Here is a 20,523-nt window from a genome sequence, read left to right as displayed (position 1 = left end):
CAAGAACTACAATGCGCTATCATCTAACATTTGTACATAAAATGTCTGGCGATAACGGAGCGGCAATTCAGAAGAGCATTGAATCACTTGCCGTAAGACCTAAATGCAACGCAGGCAGAACAGAGAAGACGACACAGCTAATTGCTGAAATGGTGGTGAAAGATTTGCTGCCCATTAGTTTCAGCGATGGAGAAGGTTTAAAGTTTTCCTTAACTGTGGTGGAAGGTAAATGAGAATCGGTTTATAAAGCCAAGCATACTTGTCCAGTGGTACCTGGCTGTTCCTGCAACATCTGTTCCAGCGGAGCGAATTTATTCCACCGCCGACCTAATTGTGAACAGACTCCCATTCGGCTCTCATCTGAGCGCGTAGACCAACTCATCTTTTTGAACAAACATTTTTTACCGGTCGTGGTAAATATATACTTTTTTTTTTTTTTTTTTATTAATATTATTATTTTAGTTTTGAGTTTTAGCCATAATTAAAATATCTGGGCTATTTGGTCTCCATTTTATACCTTATAGCAGTTGTTTGTTTAAACTTTGGTGAACTTTTTTCTTTATCTTTAAAAAACGAAGTTTTAAAATTTTTGTTATTTTAAATTCACCGCTGGATCAAAATATGCTGCTAAAGTTATACTGGAAGACAATGTTTTGTTTTAAAAAAAATTCAGTTGAATAAAGTAGCAAAAAAGAAAAACTATCTTTGTGTGTTAATTTTTAAATCACAGATGAATAATGAAATAGTTTTTTATAAAATAAAAATGCATTGGATATATTTGTAGCCTAATTACGATGAACATATTCGTAGAGATTATGAAAATAATTTATTCAATTATTTAGCAATAATCAGTGATTTTCATGCTGTTAAATAAAATTTTGGTTGATCAGAATGTGCAAATTGAATACAACATATTGATTAAATATTAGAATACATAATAATGACAGTGACACTAATGTGAATTTATTATACTTTCGTGTTTGTAAAGCGCAATCTGAGTTACACTTTCGGTCAGGTTCACATCTGCATTGGCGAATTTGTTTCAGATAAATTTGTAATAGCTAGCCTATGCTCATATATGCAATGCCCGATAATGATTGTAATTGCTTTAAGATGTTTTTTATTTTATTTATTATTATTGGTATTATTTTATTACTGATGTTATAATAATGCAGCCAAGATTTTTTGTCGTCATATTTGTGGGCATAATTCAGTTCATATGGCTTCGAGAATACACAGGTGGATGTAAAATAAAACTTAATTACAACTATTACACTTAATAACAGAATTTTATAGGAATCTATAGTAAAATCAGTCCTTGCCCATCTTTCAGCGCACTGTCATGAAAACGCATCAGCGGGAGCTCACGCGCTCTCTCTCTCTCTTTCTCGGTCTAATGCATAACTTGGCATCTTATTGTGCTGATACAAGTTGTAATGTTACGCCTGCTATGTATTTCAGTTATCGGATTTATCATAGGATGTGTCATAGGATCAGCTTCAGTTTATTGGTATAAAGTTACCCTTCACCTCAGGAAGATATTTCTTTCTAGATGCTTCTTTATTAATAACATTGCTTTGTCATAATCATAATCTAACATGTCCTAATCATGTGTTCATGTTTTCATAGACAAGTTTTCATGTCAGATTTACATTTTTAACATTCCTTTTCATAACAATCTTCAGATTTTTTACATTTATATCCATTGTCCATGCCCCGCCCCTCACACAAGCCCCACCCCCGATTAAACGATTAATAATTTTTTAAATTTATCTATGATCGAAATGAGAAATTTACCAAAATGCCCATCCCTAATTGCAACTAAATATTATCACTTTTATCCAGATTTCCACTGCATCCTACAATCAATCTTTACAGACTGAAATATGTTCTGTATTGATGATCTCCCCATTCAGCTGTAAAGCACTGCAACTGTTTCAGTGAATTTGGAATTAGGACAAGTTCAGATTTATCCATAAATTTGACCACTGATTTCTTCACATAAATGTTCTATTGGAATAAATGATCTATATACATCAGAGAATTCTGTATATGTTGTCTCAAGATTACCTTTAGTTTGTGCTAGGCTGAAGCCAGGGATTATTGTCATGTTTGTGTTATATTTGACAGATTCTCTGATGATTTCCTGTAATCCTCTTAATGCCTAGCCTTTTCTGTTTCTTCTCTTTCAGGAGCCAATCAAATCCAGAGCACCTCAACTCCATTTGGAGTATAGATTTTATAAACAGCTGGGAAATTCAGGTAAGCCTCACAGCCTTTCTAGAATTGTATGTTACATAGTTTATGAAAAGCCGCCACCTACTCATCCTGTATGGGACTGATCATCCTTCAGATGTGTGCTGAGAATTGTGGGGGCGGTAATTTCCACCCTTTTGATGTGGTTGCTTCACCCATCAGCAGCAGAAGACATTGAAAAGAAGGAGGGTCTAAGATTGGATCGAGATTAATGGGGTATAAGGTGAAGGGAAGTCTGCTATGAGAAGGTTGTGTTCAAGTCCTTATTCATCGTGTAATGCCTTGGTGTATCACCCTCCCAGATTTAAATGATCATTTGCTTTATGAATGAGGTTAAAACAGATTAAATCTAGAGCTGTGTGTTTGAAGAGCTGCACCCGGCCATTTTGATTGTAATTACCATACATGTTGCAGAGCCAGAAAGCTGAACTTTGATCCTTTTAAGCCCTACAATGAAAAGGACGAGCAGCTTGTACAAATCCTCGGTGCTTCCATCCATCTGATCACTGAACCGGAAGGTTGACTGGTGCGAAGTGCAGCTCTAATTCACATCGACTCATAGCCACCCTGCAATGAAATGATCTCATTCACTGAACGCCTGTCTCCAGAGCCGGGATCTGATCCTCTGCCAGCTCACCAGAGCCACTGCTGCCACCCCTGTAACATTAATAGCCAGTGAAAGTGCTGGCGTGCAGGGCAGGCCCGCTATATTTATAACTACACAACTCCTCACGGCTGGGTTACCATTATCGAATGTCCAGCACGTGACTAGAAGAAAGCCATATGTTCAGTAGTGCACGAAGAGAAAATAAACACGGATGGCTCTTGTGTTTAGGTTGCTGCTGTTGTTTTGATCCAGGTCTTTTACAGGGCTAAAGAAAGAATAATCATTAATCTTTTATTGTTTGACTATTTACAGGGTTTCTGCGGGTCTTAAAAAGTCATAATTCGTGCTTCCACACATTAAGACCTTAAAAGGTCTTACATTGGAGCAGAAAATCTTACATTCATAAAATAAAAACAGTAAATATTGCATGCGCTGCAAATAATGAATATCTTCATTTCTTCAATATCTTCATATCTTTAGTATTTTTGTCAGCATTTTTTCCAATTCAAATGTGTAAACATCCTTAATTCACCTAAAAATTTAAATGAGCCCATAAATTACTCCCCTTGAAGTTATCCTAGGTGTATATGACTTTCTTCTTTCATACGAATCCAGTCAAAGTTATTTAAAAAATTGTCTTTGATCTTTCAAGCCTTTTGATGCAACTCAGCAGGTGTTGCACTCCATCAGTTCATGAGAAAAGCACACCCATCAAAAAAAAGTGTCTCACATGGCTCCGGGGGGGGGTGAGCAAAGGCCTTCTGTAGCGAATCGATTTTTAAAGAAAAATATCCATGTTCAAAACATTATTATCACTCTAATCACGCTCACTGTTGTAAAACTGAAGCAGTTCTGGGGGAATGACGTAAGAGCTCAGCGTCAGCGGTCAGCTCAAAATGTGAAGAGATGTTCAGCACTTAAAGATGAATGCACATTCAACCTATGATTTTCAATGTGACACTGAATCTTAAACAACCAGACTTTCTGGTAATGCATAACCATCATTTCAAAGTGAACCTCACTTTCCAAAGTAAGCCAGTTGGATCCAGTAATTCACAGTTGTATACTCTGGATCTAAAGGTTTATGAAGCCAGAGAGCGACAACTAAACCAGACCCTCCAGCTTTTCCAACAGAGAATCCTTTGAGAGGATCTGCCATTGTGAGACTTGTCTTAAGCCACCAGAGAACCTCTGCTCACATGCACCTACGGCTAAATAGAGTGTTAATTCTCTCCTGTACTGGAAAATGAATCCAGGTCATATTAGCATACTTCTGGGGCGTAATTCCACACCCTCTTTTTTTACCTGTGCTCCATGATTCTACAGTGCTGCATTTATCATAAATAGGATCTTTGCTTAGCCCATCAACAGTTTTGTACCTTAAATGTCATACATTTTTATGCCTCTGTCAATTATTTAAATCGTGAAACATTTTAAAGTGCATTGAAGGGGAATTTGCTGGCTTGCTTTTGTGTCTTGTTTGAAATAGCTTTTTTTTTTAAAGGTTTAATTGTTGTTGTGCTGCTGATTAAAGCTCTTGAGTTTTTTTTAGCTGAGTTTGCATGGTGTGACTGTGATTTGATTAGTGGCTTTTCATTCATTGCATTCAATCTCTGACGTTTGGGGGAAAAGGGTCATGGAACTCTCTGCAGTGCAGGCTGTGGATGTTTTATGCAGCAGGGCGGATAACGCAAGCCCTCTCATCTCCTGAATCACACTGGGACCTGCGCTAGCTGGAACGATCACGTTTCAGCTCCTGATTCTTTTCCACTGTCCCGCTAATGGAATCAGGGCCTTGTTGTTCTCCGGCTGCATGCTGAATCTTTAATGTGCAAGCCTTCACTTGGGCATGTGTTCTAAACTTTGACATTCCAATGCATCTGCTCTGAGAGGACATGTGTTCGATGAACAATGAGTTGTGTTGTTTTCTCTCAAGCTCACTTAGTGATGTAAGTGAGTGGGATTTTGATATGGCAGAAAATCTCCTTTTCGAAATTTGGTGTTGCTGCACAGAGGCTGTTTAAAGTGCAACGGTGTGCCTCAAAAAAAATCCATAAAATGAGAGACTGCCTGCATAGATGATTGGACACTTAAACCACTTTTAAAAATGTATGAGCTAATTTCGTACATTTGCCAAAACTGATCTGCTGATCACTAACAGCATTAGTCTATTGATTGATTGTTTTATTATTTTTATCAATATCGGTTGACATTGATATTAATCAGCTAATAATGAATATTTAATCATGGGTGGATGTTTCTGACTGTTTTTCGATTACTTTTGCTATCATTGTATTTTGTATTTCATAATGTTATAATACTTTTAAGGCTTTGACGATAAAGCAATGCATAGCGATTCATGGATTGATTCCGAATGCAATTCTCTCTGGAATCGATTCTAAGCTTAGCTTTTAACAGCAGATGCCACTCTAATCTAGTTTTTAACTGCACACTCATATTCACATGAAGAAGAGCACTGTAGAACTTGCAACTATGCTTGTGTGTTTAGCTGAGTCATGTAATTGCACCTCAGCTCAGAATGGTTTTCATTATCAGAATGATTTTCATTTATCATTAGAACCTTATCGGATATCTGCCATATTAAAAATATCAAATTCTCTGCATAAGTCATAATGCAGGGCTCAAGAATAACATTGCCACTACGTTCTACATATGGTTGCACCAGGAGCAGATTTGGTAGCGCTGGGGGTAGTGTCTAGTAAGACTAGTAAGATATAGGTAATTTAATCATAAAATTACTATTGTTTTGCAAATGCAGTTACTAATAACATTTCATGTTCATTTCTTGTTTATTTTTCTTTTGTTTATTATTTATACAGATTTGACAGTAAAGCACTAAGCTTGAGTTTAGATGGTAGAAAATTGACAGTAGCGTACATGTTAGTACCGTATTTTTAGGACTATAAGTCGCACCTGAGTATAAGTCGCATCAGTCCAAAAATACGTCATGACGAGGAAAAAACATATATAAGTCGCATTAACACATTGTTCTAAACATTACCGTCTCCAGCCGCAAGCCGTGGCTTTCTCTTGGTTAATTTCTCTTAGTTAATTTCTCTTAGTTAATTTCTCTTGGTTCATGTCAAAATCATTTTAATAAATAAGTCGCTCCTGACTATAAGTCTCAGGACCAACCAAACTATGAAAAAAATGTGCAACTTATAGTCCGGAAAATACGGTATATGGAACTGACCTACTTCAGTGATTATGCGTGATTTAGTAGTAAATTGAAGAAAAGTTTGTTTTTCAAGGCACTTTGTGACGTTTCTTACTTCATACACAAAAAAAGTGTTTATAATGGTAATTTTATAACTTCAAAATATAGAGACAAAGTAGAAATGAATGACTAATAAGCCGATAAGTGATTCTCTGCTGCTGTCTACTGGTTAGAATTGTGATTTGATGTATTTTTTTTATTTTACATGTTAAATTGAAAGTGTTATTTACCACAAAGTATATTTTGTTCATCCCATTAAAAGTAAGATTCAAACGGGATCATTTAAGAGCTTTAAAGTGCTGTATATAATTGTGAAATGCTTGAAAGTCATTGTAAAGTGCTTGAAATGAATGATGTAATGCATTCGACTGTTTCTAGCACAACACCATGGTTACAGTTAGTATTACCACTTCTGGTTTCCAAATGAATGTCAGCGCTGTTTATAACAGAGATTTCTGTGCAGAATTTTAATGATTCTCACTAGATCTCGCAGCACTGTTGCATCTGTGCAGTAACAGTGTCACGAAATCAACTCCTGAGTAAAGCTGATCTGAGCTTGGACAAGTTTGTATGTGCCGCTGTGCAAGCTGATAAACGGTCCATGATGTGCAGATCAAACATAGTGTGTTTTATTTTTAATTTCTTTATTTTGCTGTTTTATGTTTCTCAAATGCAGCAGAAATGGCAGAGCTCATGAGTTGGACAACGCAGTGGTTGCGCCAGCGCGACCACTCACAAAAATTTGTTGCATCGACAGAAAAAATGGTTGGTCGCAGTCTGGAGCCCTGTAATGTTGTTATCGGATCATTGCTAATTGAAAGCTGTGTCTTGCATGTCCAGATATATTTTTTGTAGACTCTGTAATTACTGCTCATCACATGCCACTCTGTTGTGCAGCTTTTTTTGTGTACTGCATGGATAAATTGAACGGTGCTTCCTCTCATAGTCCTGATTTCAATTATTCAAATATAAAAATAAAAATTTGGTATGATTTGAAACTTGTCACGGACTTGTTTGCAATTCAAGGAAGTGATCCAGCTTCGCATGGTTGTAATTTTCCTCCTCCTGATTGTCGAGTTGGCATTGGATTTAAACCTTGGATCTGGTGCTTTGATGAGTCAGCTTCCTGACGGCACTCTTGCCGTGGGCACATTCATCATCAATGTGGTTCCCTAACGGATCTGGCCGGTTAAAGTGCAGGCAGGTGTTTGCAAATGACGTTTACCAAGTCAGGTAAATCCTTCTATAATCCTCCCTGGAGCTAGGTTTCCCTAGGCTCGCTGTCTCATGTGCCTCTGCATCTGACCATTGGGTCGAAGATCACACACATGTGGGATTTGGAACAGACGACCGAGAAATTGAATTGGAAACATTGGCAATGGGAGGCAGTTAAGAACTGTATGTCCTATAGGTTTTGTTTTGTGAAGTAACAGGATACAGGAATGCTTGATTTTTCAAAGACCGCTTCAAAAAAGTAATTATGCTCAACACCTGCTATTTGCACCAGACTATCTACTTTGGTCTGAAACCTTAACATGTACTGTGGTGCTAGTGGTGGGAGATATAAGCAGAAATTTAGAGCACAGTATTCTTAAAAAAATTATATATTAAATGCATTGCTAAATATATGTAAAATTTATAACTTAAAACTATAATAATAACATATTGGTATATACTATTTTATTTATATTTAATTATTATAGATTATTTATACATATTTTAACACATTGTTCTAGAGCTGTAATGCCGGACAGGACCCGAGCCTGAAAAGTACGTTTTGATTGACAGCTTTTTTAAAGCCCGAACCCATTTACAGCCCGACATTATTCAAATGTGCGCACACACAGCTCTTTTGCCTTTTGTCAAGAATGAGTCATTTATACATGTTTTAACATAATTTATTTATAACTAACATAGACCACTTGGAAGTTGGGATAAAGAAATAAAATAAATATTCTGTGACCTCTTGACATCTCAGCACTCTAAATAGACATAGGCTCATTTACCCTATAAATAGACCAACGCACCAATAAAAACGAGTATTTTTTCAACAAATTAAATCAAGATACATTTTTTATTAAGATGGGTATTTGGCAATAACGAAATTAAGATAAAGGCTCCGCCCGATTTGCTTTGCCACTAGCAGCTGACATTTAATAAAAGGATAATGCCAACATTAGCGTAACTACTCTCTCCACATTATGCATTTAAAACTCAATAAATATTTAGTTGTCATTTGAAAAACCTTTACTCACAGAGATTAGGCTAAGCCTACATGTTTTTGTGGAGGAAAATTATTGAATCCACTGTAGATGGCTTCAGCGCGTTCCTGCTGGTGCGTCATTATTCTCATTATAAACATAGTCAAAATTTTACACACCTCAGACTTTGCTTTAGTTGCTGGTGCAACCAAAATGTAATCGCCAGAGGCAAGCCTCCGTTAGACCTACTCCGTATCCATTTTCACATCTTTCTCGCGCTAATCGAAACGCATCACATGACCGCTCATTTACCTCGCAAACTGGAGAGCAAGCCTGGCCCGAGTCTGCGTAATATATTATAAATTAAGATCTTCAGCTCTACATTGTTTCCCCCTATTTTTACTGTCATGTATATACACTTTTATATTTAGATTGATTTAAATATATCTGCTTGTCATTGCTTATTATGCTTTTTAGTTGTCATGTTTGCATCAAAATCTAAGGGGAGTTCTTTTTGCTCTTTGAGTGCCCATTCCCCACCATAAACCAGTTTTTCATAATTGCAGTAGAAAATGTATACCAGTCAATGTAATTTCAGTTGGTATATTACCCTCCCCTACTATGCTATATAGTCTCAATGGAAGCAAAGCACTTCTGTTGAATGATGTTCAAGTCATCTGTCCCGCCTTCATTAACCTTTCAGGTTCATACTCATAGTCTATGCACTGAGCAGTTACTGTGGGAGAGAACTTGCCATGCACGTGGATAGATCTGCTGTTTTACAGGCCTCTGTAAACTCTGTGAGTGTGAGATAGTTGCTGTTTTAATGAATTGCATGATGTGCCCTCTCTCCAAGGGCTTGGTAGTAATGTTTTGTTCAATGTGTTGTCATTATGGGTCCTGTCAGAGACGGTGGCCTGTGCTGGCTGTGAACAGGATGCTAACCTCTTGGTGGTGTTAAGAATATAATAAACAGAACTGTTTCTCTAAAGGACAAAAACATGACAAAAGTTTGATATTCAAGATTCTAAATTTGTATTTTACTGGGTTATTAAATTATCATTTTGTCTTTGCAGAGGGAGTTCCTCAGGTCTTCTACTTCGGGCCATGCGGGAAATACAATGCTATGGTTCTGGAACTGCTTGGGCCCAGTTTGGAGGACCTGTTTGACCTCTGCGACCGCACTTTCTCTCTCAAGACCGTCCTAATGATAGCTATTCAACTGGTAAGCATCTGGTCAGAGCCTGTTTCAGCTATTTTGGTTAGTCATACTACATACTTATGATTTCTTTTGGCTGTTTTCTAAACGATTTCTAGGAATCATTCAGCTCTAGCATGTTTTTGTGGGATTTTTTGCAGGGTGGTGGTCCAGAATGTCCTTAACAGCATCTTCCTTGTTTTTTCAGATAACACGTATGGAGTACGTTCACACGCGGAGCTTGATATATCGAGATGTCAAGCCAGAGAATTTTTTGGTGGGGCGGCCGGGGTCCAAGAGGCAGCACACCATTCATATCATTGACTTCGGGCTTGCCAAAGAATACATAGACCCCGAGACCAAAAAACACATCCCATACCGAGAGCATAAGAGCCTGACTGGCACTGCACGATATATGAGTATCAACACACATTTGGGAAAAGGTGTGCACTCCTTTCATTTTCCTATGAAAATCAGCCTTGTATTTCCAAAATGTTAATTTTCTGGATACATTTATTTAAACTGATTTCTTGGACGAAGAGGAAAAATAATAAAATCAGCAACTTAAATTACATACTTTTTTATTTTCCTGAGTGACTCACATTTATGAAACACACTTAATCATGCAGTTTTAAATGCATCAATCTCATTTCACAGTGAAATTGTACCTTTTGTGTCTGTCAGTATGACATGTAACAGTTGTTCATTTTCTTCCTCCTCAGAACAAAGCAGAAGGGACGACCTAGAAGCACTGGGCCATATGTTTATGTACTTCCTGAGAGGCAGTTTGCCATGGCAGGGCTTGAAGGTTTGCACTTTTCTGCCACCCAATCTTGAAATGTTTTTTTTTTTTTTTTTGACCTTTTTTTTAGGACTGGATGTTGTTGTTTTTTTTTAATATAACAATATAACTTTTGACCAATTTAATGTATACTTACTTTTTGAACAGTAGTGTAACTGAGAAGTGTGATGACATGGCAACAAGTGATGATATCAGCTGCTCACGTTGTGCTTCAGTTTCTCAGCCATGTGCCATAGAGCAATCAGTCACATGGCGGTAGTGGTTGTGGTTGATTCTGAATGCACACAGGTGTTAGAAGCTCAGCGTTTACTTGCTGCAATGCTGTCTCTCACATAATTGTTAATTCATCACATAAAGAGATTACATGGAAGACACATGACAGTAGGGTGAGAATGAAAAAGTAAATGTTAAAAAACAAAAAGTAAAACCATCTTCATTTGTTGTGTGAGTCATTGGCTATTCAATAAAACTAGCCAGGGGCAAAATCTTGCCCTGGATTTGTTGCATATGCTTAATTACATTTCAGCCAGTTTTAGTCTTTTCATGAGGAGTTTGTGGGTGGGAAATCAATATAGGTGTGTGTTTTCCATACAGGCGGACACACTGAAAGAACGTTACCAGAAAATTGGCGACACCAAGCGAGCTACGCCGATCGAAGTGCTATGTGAAAGTTTCCCAGGTTAGTGCCACCGATTCAGTCATGTCAAGCAGAGTAGCATGCGAAGCGATTCTCTGAACTAACGCATTTCCTATTTTTACACCCTGCAGAGGAAATGGCGACCTATCTGAGATATGTGAGAAGACTAGACTTCTTTGAGAAACCAGATTATGACTACCTGAGGAAGCTCTTCACAGACCTCTTCGACAGGAACGGCTACATCTTTGATTACGAGTACGACTGGGTCGGCAAGCCTCTAGTGAGTGTTTGTTTCCTCTACAGACACTTCCCCTCAATGCCTTTCTTGTGTACTTCAGCTGTAAAAAAGTCTTTGTCATGCTACGTTTGGTCATCATGTATGCGTTTGTGAGATCCTTCTTGTCTTTTACAGCCTACACCCATAGGCCCCATCCCCACAGACACACCCCAGCCAAGCAGCAGAGACAAAGCACAACAACAGACCAAAAACCAGGTGAGCTGGGTGCATTTTCACTCCTAGGTGGTCGTAGTATACATCTCATTCACTCCAGTGCAGTTTAGGATGCATCAAACATGTATCCAGATTCAGTATACCCACGAGTGTTGGGCGATATGGTCATTTTTCAAATCGTCATTATCATCAGCCTGTGAGATCGACGATACACGATATTACCGTGCATGTGTGGAGCAAGATAGAGACTCTTTGTTCTTGTCACAGTATAACTAATTGGTGTTTTAAACCTGGCAGGTGAACAAGAGGGAGCCTATGAAATCACCAATAATTGAAAAATATACTTTCAAACATACTGATAAACTAACATTAAATATAAAAATACTGTATTTAAAACAGCTAGTTCATATATGGTCGGACGCAACTGTTTTATCGCGTATCCTGTGACAAATTTGCCGCATCTGCACACAGATGTTATGTCTAAATGTTCTGCGAAATCAGTCAACAGTGAAAATCAATAGTAGATTTCTTTTAAAGTCCGACAGTTTAACACTAATATTGGACACAAATGAACAGGTTTAATATAAAGTATTCAAAACAGGTAAGTTCATATATTTGGAGTAAGGTTGAATTTAACTGATGCATCAGTCATACAGCGCTCCGGACCGCGCACCTCATGACTAGTCCGACGAACCGCCACAGAAACAAGAATGAGATGCATTTTAACATAACTGTGGCTTTAAACTCCATTAGTGAGGGCTCGTTTAATATCTTGCACATATATGACGTTCAGATTACTTAAAGTGCAACGAAATACCTTATATCTGCAGACGATGTACGTATGTTTGTGGATGGAGACTTTGTAACGGCCAAAACTATGTATTTTGCATGCATCACATTTTTGTGTGGTATGCATGAAAATAACACGGCGGCAGAGCGAACTTATCCATAGTGGTTCTCACAGAGTCCTTCTACGTCATCACCACATAGTGAGTGTTACGTGATCAGTCTCTTAAGAGGATGACATTAGAACCACTATGGATGATAAGTTCGCCCTGCTTGCTTGTTATTATTTTGTATTTACTTTATTTGTAATGGCAAGAAAGATTTAATCTCTCGTGAATGAGAAGAGCCGTGTACCAGCCATTAAATGTGTGGGACACCAACTCCTCGTTTTCTATCTCTTTCATTTCATGGATTTAACGAGTTATCAGAGTCAAAGCGTTACAACTTCACCGACTACAGGGTCTAATCCTCTTTTGCTGAAGTGAAATAGCTGGGCAGTTTGATAGCCGAATTATGATAGGCTGCATCATAAAAATAAGAACAGTTATCATTATTATAATTCAATACATTAATAAGAGAATGAGCCCAATATCGTGTTGACTATCGACAGAGACATCTGCTTACGTCGATATCTCTGACTATCGTCGATACACGATACTATCGTCTATCGGCACAACCCTAATACCAACTCCAGTCCAGGTGAGTGTCCTGAACACTTTTCCTCTTTGGATATGTGACCAATCAGAATAAGCCCTGATGTTTTTGGCCTTATACATTGATGACAGAAGAAAAGTTGTTAGAGGAGTTGCTCAGGTTTAGCGTGAAGATACAGTTGTGCAATGCTGTTTCTGAACTTCGTTCATGTGATTAATTAGTGGGATGGAAGGCTGGTTAGTTGTGCCTTCCTTGATGTGAACAAATCTGTTTTACTGAACAGTTGCTTAGAGACAAAGTTCCCTTGCGTTGAAACAAAATCTTCACTTTCTGTTGGGCGTAAATGTTCTGACTTTAACCATATGGTGAAAGTCCATAAATATCATGTTCCTGAATCTGTTTTTGTCCTGATATCTGGATGATTGTGACAATGTGGACAGGACAAGAATTCCTCGATACTGATTCTCCTTTTTTTTTTTTTTTGTCTAGATACACTGCCTTTCGAAAGTTTGTTGTCAGTAAGATTTGTAAATATTTATGAAAAAAGTATCTTATGCTCATGTAGGCTGCATTTATTTGAAATAAAATACAGTAAAACCGTAATATTTCTAAATAACAACAGTTTCTAAATTGTTCTCTATTTTAATGTAATTTATTTTCGTAATGTTAAAGCTGAATTTTCAGCAGCCAGCTCTTCAGTCTTCAGTCACGTGATCCTTCAGAAATCTTTCTGATATGCTGATTCGGAGCTCAAAAAACATTTCTTATATGTGAGAAAAATGGTTGTGTTGCATTAATGTTTGTGGAAACTGATGCATTTTTTTCTGGATTTTTTGATATACCAAATTTAAAAGAACCACATTTATTAAGAAATATACATTTTGTAACATTATTAACTTCGCCGTTACTTTTGATCAGCTTAATGCATCCTTGCTGAAGAAAAATACAGATTTCTTCAAACAGAAAAAAGAAAAACTCTTTTTGAATGGCAGTGTACATTTTAAATTAGTCCTTGTCTGGACTTTGTGTTCTTGCTGTGATTAAGCTACTCTGGCACATAAACCATTTCTTTGTTGCTCACTCATGTCTCAATGAAATCATAAAATAAAATGTAGCCAAAATGTGCCCCTGTTACTAATATACATCCACTAACAAACAGAAGGTGATCTTCAGTGCAGCATAGAATGCCGCCCTTGAATTTCTGATTTCATTATGGCTCATCCCTCCATTTCTGTGACATCTTTAAATAAAATCTTTCAAATGTATCCTGATGTGCATTCACTAACATAGTTGCGATTTTGCTTGTTTAAAAAAAAAAAAATATATATATATATAAGGAGGCCCCAACTCCAAAATCCCATTTTAACCTGTGGTGATGAGTATCTGTGCATTCATTTCATGCTACACGAGCATAAAATGAGCTTTAAAGCCTGGTGGAAGATTGTTGTATCTGTATGTGCCCCTCTGCTTGTGCTTGCATGTCTTAAAAAAAAAAACTGTCAAAAGAGATATGATGGTAGTGCTCATGTCATTATTTGTGAAAACCCATTTTGATTTCTAATAGCAGCTTTTCTTAATTCTGCATGTTTGCTGGGTTGTTCATTTTTTAAAAATAATGTTTGTATTGTTTTTTTTCTCACTCGTTAATTTACATTAGTTTGTAATTCACTTGTAACTTTTATCTTAGTAATTGAGCAAGCTTCTGCATGTGAAATGTCTTCTTTTTAATGTTATGTTTTCATTTGTTTGTGTTTACTCACCCACCGGCCCCTTCCCATCATGCCTCAAAATCTCCATCCATCTCACCCTATCCCACCCTCCATGCTTCCCCACCCAAAATGCTCTTCTACTGTCAATCAGTCACCCGAGCCCAAAGGAAGTGAGTCCCAGCCCACTCCAGTGACCATTAAGGAGACTCTGGGGTCGCTTCTCACGGCCGAGAGGCTGGGGGGCTCAGTGCAGGTACTGCTTATGCCATGGTGTTGCTTTCTGGGTGAGCGTGACTGTTTCTCTCTGTCTTTTGCACACTCGTTCATCTGTGACGCTCTGCTTGGCTCCTTTAGGCTCTGGACACACTCCAGATGGCGACAGTGCCGTTCCTTGGAGATGTGTTTTAAATAGAAGCCATCAAGCGTTTTAGTTGAAAAGAGCAGCTCACGGTGTGATAGGATCTAATGGATGCTGATAGATTTCAAAAGAGAAACTCTTAAGTGGTGTATTTGTGGTGCACATGCCACCTAGTGTTGGATTTTAGAATGATATCCCATGGTCTAACACAGATCTGGGGTTTTTCATCTAAAACCTGGAGATAATTATATCTTATATTATAATCCTCAGCACAGGGTTATCGTATAGATCCCAAACCTTACAAAGTGTATAAGAAAAATGCTTTTAGATTCCAGTTAGAAATTTTACAAAATGACTCTTAAAGTGGTTGAATATGAGACAGGCCAACAGTGTAGTTGCAGAGTAGTTACATGTTTTCTACCCCCCAAAAAAGATCATTAATGACTAGGGTTGTAACGATAAGATATTCTTATTGAACCATTCAGTATGAGGCTTTCGGTTTGGTTCGCATTAATAATTTATGATCACCGAATGATTTGTTGGACCAATCGAATTTACATTAGGAAAATAAAAGAGCTTAAAGTGTGAAAATATAATTTGCTCAGTGCCACTGCAATTTGGCATTTCCAATTAATATAGGCCTGTTTCATTCTTATTTTTACTATGCCTATTATTATTATGAAGTTACTTTTATTATTAAATAAAAATTACTATTAATTTGCCCAACAATAATTACCTCATAACTGACAACCTGCGAGGATTACAAAATATATTTACCTGTAGCCTTTCCTAAATTAAAATGTTTTTAAAAACGGTCTTTTAAGGTCTACAATGAATTATATGCCTATAACTAAAATATTAACACTGTAGTCATTAATAAAAATCTGTGAAATAAAAAAGCTTTTATTCCAAGCACTGACTTGCTGTTTTTTTTTCCTCACTATGTAAGGACCACAAGAGAAATATTAAGTGAATAAATTCAAACATTTAGCTATATACCGTTATCAGCATATATTGAAGTAGATTAGTCTCTGAGAGAGAATGCGGCGTCAGATGCCGAAACTCCATCATTACTCTTGTCAGTCCGTTTTTACTTCCACTTTCTGCATATAGTGAATTGACTGAGATTAAGACGTTCACAGGCATAACTCTTGTGCAAAGTTTTCATGCTGCCTGTGTGATATCCATTGGCTCGCCTTCATAAAACAGAAATGTTTTGTTTCGGTTTCATTGCAACATAACCAATTACAGAACATACCGTAACACAGCCGTGAATTTTGTGAACCGTTACACCCCTATTAATGACTAATTTAAATGATCACACATACACTGTATGCTGTGCTTCCTCCTTTATTCCATATATGTTTTAATTTTTAAGGATGATTGTTGTGGTTGAAAGGTGTTTTTTAGGAAGTACTTTATGTGGTGTTTCATATGTATCAAATGTTATTTTGATGAAATAGCAGTCAGTACATGTGTTTATTAGATTATTTCACATACTCTGAAAGAAGTTTGCACTTTTGGTCATATAAATTTCATATCTTTAATATTTACAATTCACAGTTTTTAATTAATTATTACAGAATGCATACGTTCTTTAGAGTGTGAATTGTGTCTTTCTAATGTCACACACTGAAAATAATTCAGTTCTTTGGGTATTGCATGACTTGTTTTTATTGTTTCTGTCTGTGTGATCTTCAGGTCATGAGCTCCACGAATGGAGAGCTGAATACAGATGACCCAACCGCAGGACACTCCAACGCTCCCATCACTGCACCTGCTGAGGTAGAGGTGGCAGAGGACACAAAGTAAGTTTATTATCACTGGAAGTACCCAGTGGTGTTCAGCTTTCATTCATAAAAAAAAGAAAAAAACATTCTGCAGGTAGATGCATTTGTATACAAATTACAGAGAATAATGTATCCTATTAATCACTGACAATTTTTCATATATTATTTTTTGTTTTATATTATCCCTGTATGTGGGTGGTTATGAATCATAAGAGACAAATTAATTACTGTAAGCTCATCAATTCTAATTGAAAATTAATTATTTATGAATTACTAATTTTGTCACTGCAAATTGCTATATGAATGTCCCTTTACTGCTTTAATGTTCCTCGTTATGTCGTTTTTAGCCTAATTCTGTGAGGGGAAGAATTGTTGCATTATTCCAAATAAATAATTATAATCCACAAATAGATGGAAAGAGATTTACAAAAAAAAATTTAAATTGACAAATAAATAGAATGAGATTTGCAAATAAAAAACATATTCACAAAGACATTTTTATGACACAAACACAACTTTGCCTGCCATCCATTTGTGATTCATGTCCTGTACATTTGTAGATTGCTGCACGCATTTATGGTCACATTTTTTAATTTGTGAATTAATGTTTGTGAAACTCTTAAGATTTATTGGTGGATCTCATTCTATTTATTTTGTAAATATGTTTGTTTTTGTTAAATGCTTTAGTTTTATTTCTGGCTCATAATCTATTTATTTGGAATAATGCAACTATTCTACCCCCATATAATTCTGCTTCAGACATTTGAAATAGATAACGTATATATTTTTTGGTCTGTAGTAAAGTTTGCTCTGATTTTCTTTCAGGTGCTGTTGTTTTTTTAAGAGAAGAAAGAGGAAAGCTCTTCAGAGGCACAAGTGAAGCGCACTCTTTGAAAAGAACTTGAAACATTCTTGGTCACTGTTAAGTTTAAAATGCAAGAAAATACACAGATCTTGTTCTCTGTCTTTTTCTCCTTCTCTCTCTCCCCATCACACTTTCTTTCATTGATACTCCAACACTTAATGGAGTGCAAAGGAAATGTTGTTAACTGTCCAACAGACTCTGGTTCCTTAAAAATAAATGAAGAAACAGAAGATGTGTAAAAAAAAATCACACATAAACACAAAACGATGAAGAGAAGATGATATGAGATTAATTGATGACATAAAACCACAGTGGTGTGAAAAGATGCTGTTTGAAAGAGTTGGTGTATACTAGTTTCCATGCAAAGCATTTATTGTTCATTGATCAGGGGACATTACATTAGTGAACAGATAATTTAAGTTTCTTAAGAAATAGATCTTGTGATTAAAAAGGTGAGGGCAGGAGTCGCCTCTGCACTGGGAATAACACCCACCAAATTACTAAATAACAGGACACATTTCATCTCAACCAGACTTTTTTTTCCTGTAATTTTATATATATTTTTTTGGATTGAGAGGATTCTCTGGGTTGTAAAGCAGTTATAATGTCCTGGAAATGCTTACTTTTTGTCCTTTTTAAATATAAATTCTTCCTTTTTTTTCTGTCAATGTGGACTCTGTAGCACAGTTACTGGTCTCAGGAGGTACTGTGGGGGACGGAGAAACAAATGGATATTATTCTCGTCGTTGTTATTGCACTTTTGAAAAGCAAAACAAAAAAGACAACACGGTCTTGAAATGAAATGACGAGACAAACGACAGACTATATAAACTGATGTGGTAATGCTCCTGCAGAGGTCTGATGTCTGTTCAAGGAACATTTAAAGAAAAGAAGAAAAATGATGTACTTATTTTATTTCTCATATCAAAGTTTATTTACCAGGAAATCATAGTTTGTGCCTTTCCAAGTAAAATGTTTAAAATTTAAGCAATTATTGTCCTGCACTGACATTTTTTTGAGTCAATGCAATGTTTATTTTAAAGTTTTGCAAATGACATGATTATGATTAGTTTATGACTTTTATGCAGATCTGTGTTTGGACAGTTCCAGTGTGTGTGTGTGTGTGTGTACATCAACAGGGACTTCAAAATCATTGCATTCTAAATACATGAATATTAATATGGAGTTTGGTGCACATTTCCGCCCATGCATCTAGTAGAGCATTTGCGAGGTCAGGCACTGTGGTGGATGTGAAAGCCTGGCTAGCAATCTCCATTCCAGTTCATCCTGAAGGTGTTTGATGGGGTCGAGGTTAGGGATCTACGGGCCAATCAGGATTTTCACTTCATAAGCTGCTGACTCATTTATTCACCTGCAATTCCAATCATTCACCAGACCTGTTTAGTACTTGGTGTTTTTTTAAATGCTAAGTGTGACATCATCATTATGATGAATGTCTTATGGCCATGTGTCTGTGGTAATGTCCTATATCATATGATCACAAGATAATGTTCAGTCATCTGTGTGCTTAAATCCATACTTTTTCCCTTTATTGGTTACATGCAGAACAAAATTAGTTTGTTTTACCAATACATTTATATGGTTTGCTTATGCTTATTCCTCTGCTTATGCCAAAACTTGACTCCGCAACAGGCCATGGATTAATTTATTTATGACTTTATTGCATTTTTATTTCATTCATTCATTCATTCATTCATACATACACGTACATACATTAGATATACGTATATGTATATATTAGATATACGTATACACGTATATATACGTATACACTGTTACAGTCAGCTCAAAACTGCAACAAGAATGACGAAGACCAAACCAAAAACGTATAATGAAGAATATTTTTTTATTACATAATTCTAGGGGTTTACATTTAAAATTAACACATCAATTTAATTACTGACGACAGATCCACAAACAACGTGCGATCAAGTGGCAGCATGGGATGATGTCACTTCCCACGTGCCTCGACCCACGTCTCAGAGGCACTTTTATTCGTACGTCCCAATCTATAACAGGTGTTGTTCATTACGCCATCACCTAGAAGAAATCACAAGAGAAAAAAAAAAAAAAACCACACACCCTTACACCATAACACCTCCCCCTTTAAGATAGAGGATCCTTGTAAAGGACCTATATTAATCAGAAAAAATAAGGGTTACAATGTACCAGATGTTCTCAAAATGGCCTCACTTGTAACTGGAACCACAGCAACTCTCGGCACCTACGAAAACAAGTCAGTCACAGTCATACAAGTTTTTAAATCAGGTATCCAGATTCTCACATGGAGCCCGAGACAAGGCATCGGCCAACACATTCTCGACACCCCTTATGTGTCGAATCTCTAATGGATAAGGCTGCAGAAAAAGAGACCAGCGTATAAGGCGCTGATTTGGGCTCTGCAAAGAATGTAAAAAGGTAAGTGGATTATGGTCTGAAAACAACACAATCGGAAAAGTGCCACTTGTCAAATAAACTTCAAAAAACTGCAAAGCCCAGATCAATGCCAATGCCTCCTTTTCAATAGTAGAATAATGCAACTGGTGAGCCTTAAACTTCCTGGAGAAATAACAAATTGGTCTTTCTATTCCATGTTCATCAGTTTGTAATACGACCGCTCCGGCCCCAACTTGACTGGCATCAACCTGAATCTGGAACGGGTATCCAATCCGAGGCGCAGCCAAAACAGGTGCCGTACTAAGCAACAGTTTGACATTGTCAAATGCTTGTTTACATTGCAAGGACCAATCAAATTTCACACTCTTCTTCAATAAATCGGTCAGGGGGGCTACCACTGAAGAAAAATTTGAACAAAAACTCCTGTAATAGCCCACCATTCCCAAAAACCGCATAAGCTCTCGTTTTGTATTTGGTGGCGGAAAATTATCTATTGCCGGTACCTTAGCTCGCACAGGACGTACATTTCCCTGCCCAACTACTTTCCCCAAAT

General features: G+C 36.9%; 1 protein-coding gene across 4 annotated transcripts in view; it reads left to right on the top strand.

Moving 5' to 3' along the window:
* The window catches only part of LOC128018753 (casein kinase I), a 30,706-nt gene extending 12,167 nt beyond the window's left edge, over positions 1-18,539 (top strand). For 2 of the 4 annotated variants that reach the window (XM_052604494.1, XM_052604493.1), the window contains exons 3-12: positions 2,193-2,262; positions 9,379-9,527; positions 9,709-9,943; positions 10,223-10,308; positions 10,897-10,981; positions 11,071-11,219; positions 11,352-11,432; positions 14,691-14,792; positions 16,599-16,705; positions 17,513-18,539. In XM_052604494.1, coding sequence (XP_052460454.1) covers positions 2,193-2,262; positions 9,379-9,527; positions 9,709-9,943; positions 10,223-10,308; positions 10,897-10,981; positions 11,071-11,219; positions 11,352-11,432; positions 14,691-14,792; positions 16,599-16,705; positions 17,513-17,567 — 1,119 coding nt within the window. In that variant the 3' untranslated portion in view covers positions 17,568-18,539. The remainder of the gene's footprint in view (positions 1-2,192; positions 2,263-9,378; positions 9,528-9,708; positions 9,944-10,222; positions 10,309-10,896; positions 10,982-11,070; positions 11,220-11,351; positions 11,433-14,690; positions 14,793-16,598; positions 16,706-17,512) is intronic. The other 2 variants (XM_052604496.1, XM_052604495.1) reach the window with 1 other exon arrangement.
* The last annotated feature ends 1,984 nt before the right edge of the window (positions 18,540-20,523 follow it).

Source organism: Carassius gibelio, chromosome A8, assembly GCF_023724105.1.
Source record: "Carassius gibelio isolate Cgi1373 ecotype wild population from Czech Republic chromosome A8, carGib1.2-hapl.c, whole genome shotgun sequence".
Classification (NCBI taxonomy): domain Eukaryota; kingdom Metazoa; phylum Chordata; class Actinopteri; order Cypriniformes; family Cyprinidae; genus Carassius; species Carassius gibelio.
Note: the sequence above shows the minus strand (reverse complement) of the source record. Positions and strands in the feature narration are given on the sequence as shown.